Source organism: Taeniopygia guttata, chromosome 3 (genome assembly GCF_048771995.1).
Source record: "Taeniopygia guttata chromosome 3, bTaeGut7.mat, whole genome shotgun sequence".
Classification (NCBI taxonomy): Eukaryota; Metazoa; Chordata; class Aves; order Passeriformes; family Estrildidae; genus Taeniopygia; species Taeniopygia guttata.
Window position 1 is genome coordinate 7,670,472 of NC_133027.1, and position 11,847 is coordinate 7,682,318.

The 11,847-nt window shown below is 37.9% G+C and overlaps 1 protein-coding gene across 5 annotated transcripts in view; it reads left to right on the top strand.

Annotated features, from left to right (window-relative positions):
- Positions 1-11,847, top strand: part of ATAD2B (ATPase family AAA domain containing 2B) — a 75,323-nt gene that overhangs the window by 31,755 nt on the left and 31,721 nt on the right. For all 5 annotated transcript variants that reach the window (XM_072926318.1, XM_030269447.4, XM_030269449.4 and 2 more), the window contains 3 exons: positions 5,481-5,792; positions 9,365-9,497; positions 11,405-11,591. In XM_072926318.1, coding sequence (XP_072782419.1) covers positions 5,481-5,792; positions 9,365-9,497; positions 11,405-11,591 — 632 coding nt within the window. The remainder of the gene's footprint in view (positions 1-5,480; positions 5,793-9,364; positions 9,498-11,404; positions 11,592-11,847) is intronic.

Sequence of the window (11,847 nt, forward strand, 5' to 3'; positions counted from 1 at the left end):
TTTGGTTTTGTTTCTGTCTGCTTTCTGCGAAAAGAAAACAGTACTTGTGTGTGGGGCTCTTGTTTTTTGTTTGTTTTTTACTGACTGGCATGTTCTCCTCTGACATAAATCCAACAAACTAACCAGCCTTTCTAAAGATGAATTTTTTTCCAGATTGCTAGCACAGAACAACCTCAAAATGTAGACATAGGTAGGGGAGGAAAAAATACACCGCAACATGAATACATTAAATACACTTTGGGAGCTCACAAAGACCTTCTGTACTGAATGGAGGTTGGTTGTTCAAGATAAGCCTGCTGTTTAGATCTAAACAGAAATAATCCCAAATATTAGTATAGTGAATTTAACAGAGGAAATGACCCTAAAGTACACACCACAAAATCTTCTCTACAACTTCTCGTGCAAAGATACATCCTCTGTCAGACATCTGCTTGGACGAGCACTGAAGTTCTCAGAAAAAGAACAGTCTCAAATACCTGTGCTTTGGAATCCATCATCAGGGAATCTAAGAACTTTAAATTGAACATCAGTCCATTCAGTCAGCTACAGTACATCCGAATTATCCTCTTCATCCACAGGGACATCTCTCATCGAAGCAGCATCCCTCCGCTTTTGATGCACAAAGACCTCAACGTCTTCTGGTGAGGAGAAAACATAACTATCCAGCAAACTCCAGTTTAAGCTTTGCCGGGTATAACACAGCACACAACAAACCCGTTTCATGTAAATGCTGCTTGAATTATGCAAACTAGTGGTGCTGCATAGTGGGAGAGAGGGGAATAGGTGGGAAAAAAACACAGATGTTTCTTTAAAAATTCGCCATATTTTTTCATTGAGAACACAATATTTCAAATTTCAGACAATAGGGAAGACCATTTGTACATTTGACTGGAAGACATTCTTTGTGCTCAATAAAGCCTGTCAGTTCTGTGGAAGTCAGCTAACAAAAAGAAACACCCTTTTCTATTTTCCTTGGCTTTCCTTCGCTCCAGCTACTGTACACTTGACCGTCTCCAGTCTGTATCTTGGAATTTAAGTGTTTCCATATATCCAAGATGAAAATCTTTGAGGTATTACACAAAGTCTTTTCAAAAACAGCTGAAGTAAGACTGGTGTAACTTCTTCACCTTGGGAGTGCCTCATCGTTTCTGTAAGTGAAATCTGCAACAAAGATTTAAACAGTCTTTTCCAGATTCTTTGTGGCCATTACCAGTGAGACTCATTGGCACACATTTATGTCTGTGATAATAGTTTCTATCAGTCTGCTACTCCTCTTGTGCACAGGTTTTCGTTAGAAACAAACAAACAACCTTCCCCTCCAGAAAAATAACACCCCCTCTTCCCCAAGTAAAAGCTGCCTAGACTTGGCAGGCTTCTGGCAAAGCATGGTTGATACCTCTCTCCAGTTCAGCAGACTTGGCAACATTTAACTCCAAGCTTTTGGATCCTAATGAAGAAAACTGCTGAAATACTCCCAAAGCAAACGCCTTTGGGAAAGCAGGTGTATGTGCGACTCAGAACTTCTTATGATCCAGGGGTGTAATTAGAAGGAAATTGGAAAGGAAAAGCCCTAGGACTTGCAGAAAATAGGTTATTTCCTGAGGGTTGATTTTTGTCCCAGGTTATGGATTACAACCTTTTAGTGGATTTCTGTGTATGTGAGAATTAAAGACTTCACTTCCCTGAATGGCCTCATGACTGCAATGTCTGTGAGATAAACTGAAGCAACTTGGGGAGAGCACAGCATTGCTCAAAAGACCACACATGTATGTCTTGTTAGTACTTTCAGTAAACACACATAATTACTATAGTTTTTCTCTTTACTGGAGATGGGTCCCAGATACTCTTAACTTTACAAATACTTTCTTATCTCTTGTGCTTATTCCCTTGTTTGGAATTGTTACTTTCTGTAGCTAGAGAGACTTACCTACGAACTCAGCCTTGCAGGAAACAAAACATACTAGCAACTGAAAAAGTGTGAATTCCTCCATCTGGCATTTTGCAGATGAATCTTTTTACAATGTAGTAAGGGTTATTTAAATGTTATTAAATAGAATTATAAAGAAACAAACTATTGTGCTGAAGATGCTTGTTAAAAATATTCTGTGCTTGTTATTGCAGAAGTGTTTTATGGCAAAATGATACCATTTAGGTTTTTCTTTCCCATCCTCATGTAATGATGGTGGGGGAGATTTTGGCATTAGCATTCCTGTTTTTCACAATTCTTTAAAATAAACCTAGTAGTAATTTTTCATCTCTGTAATCATGCTGAGTTGTTTGCTAACTCTCCCTGCAGTAATTTTGAGAGTTTTTTAGGGAGTTGCATGACATAAAGTGGAAGAAGTGGTCAAAATTGTTAACCTAAATTCTTCACCCCATACAGTAGCACTTCGTTGTGGGGTTTAAGGTGGGTTTTAGGCAGGAGAAATTTTTAAGAGTACACAATTTCTGCACAGTAGAGGTGGCTGGAAAATTTTGGTGATCAAAGTGCATTATTTGGAAACCTACATAGGAGTCTACTTGTTTGCGGTCCTGCTCTCTGAAAGTTGTACTTCCGAAATGTTCAGCAGAGTTTGATGGTGCTGGGTAGAAGAAAATGCGGTACTTGGCAGGAATCCTCGTTTTGTTTTAGGTCAAGCTGTGCCAGTACCTTTCGCCTGACAAATTGAATATCTTTCCTGAGATGCTTCAAAAATGGAAGGAAATGCACTGAACCCTGAGTTTATTTTACAGAGTCAGTTTGGGTGAAATCTGCATCAGGTTATTTACTGTTGGCATGATACATTTTATTTTGTTTTGACAATACTCACTTATGTTTTTCTTCTGCTTAATCAGCGTGTGTTTGCTTCTTAGCAATAAAAATCTCTTTAATGCTTCTCAAGGTACAGGATTTTTGCAGTTTTCTTGTCACTGAAATGGATGTACAGTATGCACAAGAGAGTCCCTCAGAAAGAGACACCAATTATTAGTCTTCAAATGTAATTGCTCCTGAGAAATGAGAGGTAGAAATGGATACTAATTGTGTATCTTATCACCTGAGAATTTAATTTTAAAAATAGGCTACAGGCTATTATTTCCTAATTTTGCAATTCTTCGGAGATGTACAAGCGGTGATTAAAATGACTGTTAGAAAGCGATGTTACAGGATTTGTTAATAGAAAAGTTGGGAAGGATCTGACTCCTGAGCTACTGAATCTTTTCACAAAGATACTAAACTAGCTTCTAAGGTGACAGACATTCAGGGTGCTGCATATCTCCAGCACATCTTTGATTTTAGCTTAGGTTTAGTGCTCCCCTCACTTATTTTTTGTTTAATCTAGTGTGGGTTTTGGATGAGAAGTGGACCAATTTAAATGGGAACATGATACCTGATACCTAAAGAACAATGCAAAATTTAGCACCCTGGTTTGGTTTCTCTGATGCACCAGTAGCTACTGTCTAATAGTTTCACGTGGTTGGAGTATGTCTGCATAGTTTTGATTTCATGTTAAATGAAAGTTAAAGAAACCCTAAAAAACATAACTTCAGTGCTGAAAACAATAAGTTGTCTATTGATTAATATGGTGGATAAACCTGAACATATTTCAAATGTAATGTGTATTTATTTCAAGGTAACTTGGGAATGTGAATTGCTATACACATTTTAGGTAGCAGTCATGGTGTGGACTCATCAAATTTACACAATTGTAGCTATGGACGTTTTTATAAAATTGCAAAGCTTGGATTAAAAATTGCAGAAATCATTCAATATTTATGGTGGTTGTCCATCTGGGTTTATTTTTGTTTTTCTTTTTAAAAATTATTTTCAATCAAGTATATGTAAGAAAGCTGCAGTTTGAAGTCTCATCCAATTTAAGTCACCTTTATAGCTGAAAAGTGGGTATCTTTTACTCAAATTAATATATTTGAAAGTTGGGGATGGAAAAGTGTCTACAGTCTTCCATACTAATTGCTTCCATTTTTGTTTTTAAACACTGTGTATGGAATCAGCTTTGTTTCTTATTGCTGTATGGATCTTGTGCCAGGAGCACTGAAAGAACATCAGAGGCTAAAGAGAGAGAAGCAAGGCAGACCTCAGTTTTGTGACTTTGTGCTGCTGAAAGACCAATCATAGAATTAGAGAATGTTTTGGATTGGAAAGGACCTTAAAGCTCTTCTCATTCCAGCCCCCTGCCATGGGCAGGGACACCTTCTGCTATCCCAGGTCACTCAGAGCTGCATCCAGCCTGGCCTTGGACACTTCAAGGATGGGGCATCCACAGCCTCTTTGGACAGCCAGTTCAAGTGCCTTATAATAAAGAATTTCTTCTATACCCAATCTAAACCTGCCCTCCTTGGTTTTAATACAAAAATAGTGTAAAAAAAATGTAAGTAATGTAAGACTTTGTGAGGAGGAGGAAGTCTGGTAAAACAACAGTTGAATGAGAATAGTTTTAACTAAAGAATTGATTAATTACCTTTTATAAACACTTCATTACAAACCCATGAACTTTTATATGGCAATACCTCAGTGCAACACATTTTCCTACAGTGACTCTTATTCTCTAAATGACTTTTCTCACTGGAATACTGTTCTACTGTTTTTGAAAGATGGAACTATGATGCCTCAAAATACAGAGGCATATTAATGTGTCTTGCTCAGAAAAACTTGAAATCTAATTTCTAGCTCTGGGGAAAACCCCCAAACCATTAGTACTGCAAAAGACTCAGAGGTATTAAGTCTCTCTGTATTTCATAATTATCAGATCTATGTTTTTCACTAATTATGATTAAGCAATTATAGGTAGCCACCTGTAGATACTTATGAAGATAGACTAAATTAAAATTTTAATGCATTTTAATTTCTACCTTTGGTTATATTAGTAAAGTTATGAAAATCTTAAAAGTCTGAAACAGTTTTCTTCATAGTAGAAGTTAACATTTTTCCAAGAATTCCGCATAAGGCGTTTTTAATAAGCATTTTATCTCTTTCCTATTCTACTCATGAAACATTTTTCTTTATATTGCTCATTTTCTCAGACTGTAAAAGTTTAAAGTTGGTGATGTTCAATGTAACAAAATTACTTTGCTACTAAAAGTTATATTCATGTGGAGGTATTAAAGAAAAAAAGAGAAGAGCTAGCCTGTAAAAATTGCACACATATGTTAGACAATATTAAGGGAAAAGAAAGAGAAATAACAGACCTATAACCCAGGACTGGAAATGTACTATATAACGAATGATATAGTGAAAATGGAGGTAATTTTAACTTCCATGTGGAATTAATTTCTTAATATATCTTATAAACATGTCTAATTTCTCAATATACAACACTGTCATCAGATTATGACCTGATACCTTTTGGCAGATGCTTTGTGGACCTTGACAATCAAGTCAACAAATAATTTCTGATTTGTTTTTTAGCTGGATGCATGTTTGATCCAGGTGTGGCGCAGCAGTGCTGTTTCATGGCAGGTGTCTGTGTTTCTGTGTGCACTAGGTTACTGTGGAGCTGACATAAAAGCACTTTGCACTGAGGCTGCCTTGATTGCCCTGAGACGCCGCTACCCCCAGATCTACATGAGCAGTCAGAAGCTCCAGCTGGACGTTTCCTCAGTGGTTCTGAGCGCGCAGGATTTCTACCACGCCATGCAGAACATCGTGCCTGCCTCCCAGCGCGCCGTGACCTCCTCGGGCCACGCGCTGTCCCCCGTCATCCGCCCGCTCCTGGAGCGCACCTTCACCAAGCTCCTCGAGGTCTTACACAAAGTGTTCCCTCACGCCGAGTTCAGCCAGGGTGACAAAAGTGAAGGTATGTCGGTTGGGTTTTTTTGCAAATGCTGTTTCAATTTGCAAGTATTTCAGCTTCTCCACCTAACCTTAAGTCTGGTGTGTGTTTCATTCAGTGTTGTTAGGATGTAAATACTATTTGATTGGATGTTGCATAATTATTTTTGCTGATTCCATCCATAAAAAGAACTCACAAGTATTTTGCAATTTAAATACAAGAAATGATGGGCATAATTAAAGGTCAGAACAAAAAAAGTGAGATGATGTTGCTGAGTGTAACGGGACCTGAAATTGGTGCTCCTGTCCTCAACAATGGTCAGCTATCCCAAGTCCTTTGCTTGCTGGTGGTGCAGAAGCTCTGGGGGGCTCACAGCTCAGCAGGTGTTTAGCTGAGGTACCTGAGCCTATGTGATGGTCATGTGTTGATTCTATTAGAAAGCCGTAAGGCTTCCATGTCCTTGAATTGGCCTGGTCCACTCCTGATCCTCCAGGCTGATTCTGTCAGCTTAGCAAATGGAGAACTAATTGCTGTTTAGTCAAGTTGGCTTTTTTTGCCAAATTAGTGAGTAAAATCAACTCACTAAAGGGTCAGTGAATGCCAGAAACTGCTGCAGTGCGAGCAGCGTGGGTGCACCAAGGAAGCAGGGAATAAGAAAGACTGTGACTGACTATTTGACTGGCAATGAGTCAATAGGTTGTGGGGGTTTTTTATCCAGCTCTTCTCTGAGACATAGTTTAATAGTTACCATGATAATTTCTTAGAAGTTAAATGTTGAACAAGATACCTTGGGTTTGAGATCTTTTATTCTTATGTAGCCTACTGTTCTTACCTGGGATCGTTCTCACCTCCCAGCTCTGTAAACAGTACTTAGTGTGATTAACTTGAAACAGCCCAGTCATAAAGCAAATCTGTGACAGCCATGACTTTCCTCTCGTTCCTGTTCAGGGCACGCTTTCAGCCTGCAGCCCAGGCAGCTCAAGCTGACCCTTGTGCTGGCTGCTGCAGTTCTCCAGGCCAGCTGTGCATTTTTGCTCCATCCCTCTGCTTGCTTGAGTACCTCAGGTCCTTTGTTAAACCATTTTAGCCAGAAAACTCATCCAAAAATGATGTATTGATGTGTTTTCTGCTGGCTGTGGGGTATCTGGAGGTTTTAACAATCTGGTTGGAGTTGGCCAGAGATGGGCTCTGAGAGCACGTGGTGGGTAGAGGGAAATGAGCTGGCTTGCAGCTGCAGTTAGATCCTATTGGGCTTCCTCAGCTGGAAGTTATTTATGGTGCTTAAGTCTCTGTATACTGCTAACCTGTTAGTAGCACCCAATTTAGAGATTGTCATTCTTGTTGAAGAATTGGTTTAAGTTCAGAATATTTTCTTTGGTTATATTTTTACATTCCTATTTACTATTGCTCATTACTGCTAACAAATTGAGTTTGGAAGCTTAAGTTGATTTAAATAGTTTTACTAGATAGTTTGTTGCTATGGGTACTTTTAAATGTTTGTAGATAATTGATTTTGAAGATGCATGAACAGAATATTTTTAACATTTCCTTTAGTTTTTCTTACCCCCTTAAATCCAAGAAATTATTTAATAACAAGCTTTAATCTTTGTCAAAACCAGAAAAATCCACTTTCATATACAATGATTATGCATAAATGTAGATTATACAATAGGGCTTCAAATTTTCTTGAATCCAAAATCAAGTATACATGCTTACAGGTATGCTTACAATCTGTACATCAGGTTTTCTGCATTTCACTAAAAATTCTTCTTTCTTGTAATTCTGTGAGTCAGATGCTCAAGCAGAGAATGTCGCAGAAACTTGATCCTTGGGGTTAAAAGATGGGCTGCCTTTTAAAATATTTGTGTATTTTATGGAGAGAAATCTGCATCCAGTGCATGAGCATAGGACTTATCTATGCCTGCATTTGGTATCCTGGAAATTCTCTCAGTTTCAAGTACTGTCTGTTTTAGTGAGCCCAGAGATAGAAGGCCTATGTCCAGTTGATTTGTAGGTCTCAATCCTTAGCTTTAGCTAAGTATCCTGCAGCTTCTGTGCCACGTTTTCTTGTTCTGGATTAGCTTTTGCCACTGCTTGGGGTTTGCAAGCCTTTTTCATCTTTGCTCCCGGGGAATGATCATCAGGTGTGTGACTGCATCATAACTTGACAAGAGATGTGGCACATCCTAATCCCATGGCAGCAGAATATCATTCTTGCCCAGCCTACTCTGAATCTGGTTTCTTACATCACACAGATAGCTAAGGGAATCTTTGTTGTCTCTTAACAATTTTTCCTGCAACCCTGGGACAGTTTTTCCTGGAACCCTGGGACAGTTTCCTGTGGCATAGATGGCACCTCCATCTGACACTTAACACTGCCTTGAAGGCAATTCCTTTGTCCTACGGTGGTTGTCTGATCAGTGTGTCAGGACCTGTGCCATTGTCTCATGTAAATCCAGCAAGTCATGCAGTGGATTGAGTATTTGAGAATAATACTTGGATCTCTCTATATTTCACACTTTCATTTCACAGCAATCCCTTTTCTTAAGTGGCCAACTTGAGGTGCTGTTGGGATGTCTGGTGGTTGTCCTGGGCAGCAATGTGCTACAGTGACTCTGGGCTGCTCTCAGGAATGCTGCCCATCCATTGCAGAGCATTTTCTTGCTCTGCAGTGCTCCTGCTGTACAGCTGAGTGGCTGTGGCCACTTTCATCCCATCACTGGAGACTTCCTTCTTTATGGAAATGAGAATGAATGGCATGGCATAGGGCAAAATCAACTCAGCTCCTTTCCTGGGGCAAATAAAAGATCTTGCAGGATCTTTTAGTCCTCTGCAGCTCTGGGAGCTAATGTACCTGATTTTCAGCTGTTACCTGATTGTTCTGTTTTAGTGCCATATTAGTATTTCTGCAGTTTTTTGTCTCTGCAGTGTGTCATGTGAATATAATGAGTCTTTGAGCTTTTTGTTTTTCAAGGTTTGTATAGGAAGTAATTCAGTTCATTGTGCTAATATATTAGCAAAGGAATTCAAATAGGTAAAGATATAGTATATGAACATAGAATGCACTGAACTGATTTTGATAAAAAGTAATTTGATACTCTACAGATTATCAGAGGGTGGAAAGCAATTCTTCATAAACATACATTGTCTAGGTAGTCATGCTGATAATAATTTTAGAACTGTACCTATGAGAATTCGGACACTTGGAACAAGTTAATAATTACAAAATTCTGTGCAGTCTGAGGAATTACAAATTTTATAGCTTCATCCTTGAAAAAATCTCTAGCTGTGAAATAAACCCGAAGGAAGCATTTCACAACAAGTTAAACTTTTTTGTATTTGAGAAGTTGTTTAGCTTGATTGTTGAAAAAAAATTGTAATTACGATTAGACTTCTACAGTATTTAATTTGTTTTGGTTTTTGAAGTAATAAGTACTTATTATTCTGAAGGCTGATATTTAGGCAGTTTTAACTAATTTCTTCTACATTTGAGGATTTATTATAATTGACACAAAGAAAATTGTAATATCTTGTCTTGTTTGTTGTACTTGTACTTAGAAGTGATAAAGTTCTAATTAATACATCTCTTGGAACAGATGTACCGAGTCTAATATTAGATGATAGTGAAGATGAGAATGCTTCATCAATTTTTGAGACGAGCTGTCACTCAGGATCACCAAAGAAACAGTCATCAGCTGCTATACATAAACCCTACCTTCATTTTACAATGTGAGTGTTTCTTTAAATGCATATAATTAGATAGATAAAGCCAGGAGATTCTTACATCAGGAGGGCTGAAAAAGTTGTTCTTTTGCTTTGGGATGGCAGTGGTGTTCTGCAGTGGAAACATGTAAGTGCACAGACAGGAGGTTTAGATGTGGGGGTGTTCTTGGGAAAGGTCACATCCTACACACTGGAATCAGAAATGGTTTTCAAAATGTAGATTAGGAATAAAGATGCTAACAGCCATTTTCAATTTTAACAAACTACTTTGGTTGGAAGGATTAAGAGCTGAGAAGAGATGTGTGTAGGAATATTTTGAAGGGCTTGTGTGCTTTTTTTTGGTCCAAAGTACAGTTGAGCTTCTGTGTATGCAGCTGTTTGGAAGCATCATGCATAATGATGGTATTCGGCATTTCTAATATCCTTTTTTAATTGTTTTTCATGAAAAGGTTCAGGAAAACAGGAATTTAGAAAATACACGTGAAATTTGGATGGCTGTTTTCTGTATAAATTGAACTGGCTAGAGTAATTAACAATAATTAACATTTATTGGTTTTGTGTTAAGAATAGTTTTAGACTACTTTATGTTTCTGCAAGGAGTTTGCTGAATAAAGAAATGAAGTTAGAAAAGCTGTGCATTAGTGGCACTGTTTAATAGAGCCATCTTGTGGAAAACTGTTAAAATTTTTATGCTAAATAATTATCAGAACAAAATTTGTGGATATCTAAGCTTAAAAATAAGGTTTAAAGTTCAAAGAGTTGGAGTGACATAGTTGAGTATTCTAATGCCAAATTTAAGCTTTTGTTGTGAGGTTGGGAAGGGGAAAGCCAAACCCAAAACAACAGTACATATTTGTATGGACGTGTGTCTTTAAATAAAAGAATTTCACGACTTTGTTTATTTTTGCAAAGTATGTAAGCCTGTCTTGTTTTCTGAGCATTTCTGATTGTTACCTGTGTGTGTAACCACCTCCACCAGAACTGAAAGCCAAAGGTCAGCAATGTTCATTACTGTCCCAAAATGTTTAACATGAAGTAATACTAGCAAGTCTTGTTCCACTGCCTGAGTTCATTGATGGGCAGATAGGAATGCCTTAATGAGAGAAAATGCAAATGAATTAAAAGCTTTCTTGTTTTATAATGGAAAATAATTTTAATGGGAAAACTGAATGCATTTTTCTTCATATATCGTTTGGCCATAAAAGTAGGTAAAAACACCCAAGAGAAAGAAACAAACATAAAATTCCAAAACCCTTTCTATGGACTGCTTAGAGTTTCTTCGCAACAAAAAAAACCCCAAAAAAATAAGTTTACCTTTGCAGTTTTTCTTTGAAGTCTTCCTTCTGTCCTGAAGTCTACTGATTAGAAGTGTACAAATAGGCTAAAATACACTATGCATAGTGATGTTATTTAACCCTACTTCATGTCTTTTTCCTTAAATAAGTAAACTATTGAAATGTTCATTGGTTCTTGAAAATCTTGGGGAGCACTTAGGGATGAAAAGATTGGCCTGGGATTCCTGAGGCTACTGAAGAGATATGTTAGTAGTTAGGACTGAACTAGAATGATTAAATTGCTGTCTTTACTGGATGTTCAGTAAGTCTTTTTTGTATGATCAAGGAATTAGTTTTAAATAAACTGGTTATAATGAAAATTGCAATGAATTTAATATATGCATAGCTTCACACAGATGAGTTTGAGTTAAACGGTTGTGAAACCCAAGATAAGAGAAATCCTGAGTTATTGGCACCTGAAGCAGTATTCAGGGGTAGTCGAGTCAGTTGATCTTTTTAGGCTGTTGTAGGAAGCTATTACCCATTACTGAAAGTCTTATGGATTCTAAAATATCTCCTATATATCCATCTATTGATAACACTGGTATGTTAATTGGCTGTTGTTATGTTCTGTTGCAGGTCAGCTTATCACCAGCCAACCTCTTACAGACCAAGGTTACTGCTCTCCGGGGAAAGAGGTTCAGGTCAGACTTCGCACCTTGCTCCAGCACTATTGCACACCCTGGAAAAATTCTCCGTACACAGGCTGGACCTACCAGCTCTTTATTCAGTCAGTGCCAAAACGCCTGAAGAATCATGTGCACAGGTGATACTTCAGATTCCCTTGTAATGAGTCAATGATTTAATTCTGCTTGTATCAATATAAAGGCAGTCAGCTGGAATGTAACTTAAAGTCCAGGTTTTCACAGGCTCCTTCTATTTTCCTGTTTAAAGTAAAGAGGTCTCTAGAGGGTGATGGAAATCTCTCTAGTGACTAGTGAATGCAATTACATTTTTAACCTGCCCCCTCATCACATACCTAGTACTATGTAAGTTTAATCTGGGTATTCAGTGCCTGATAC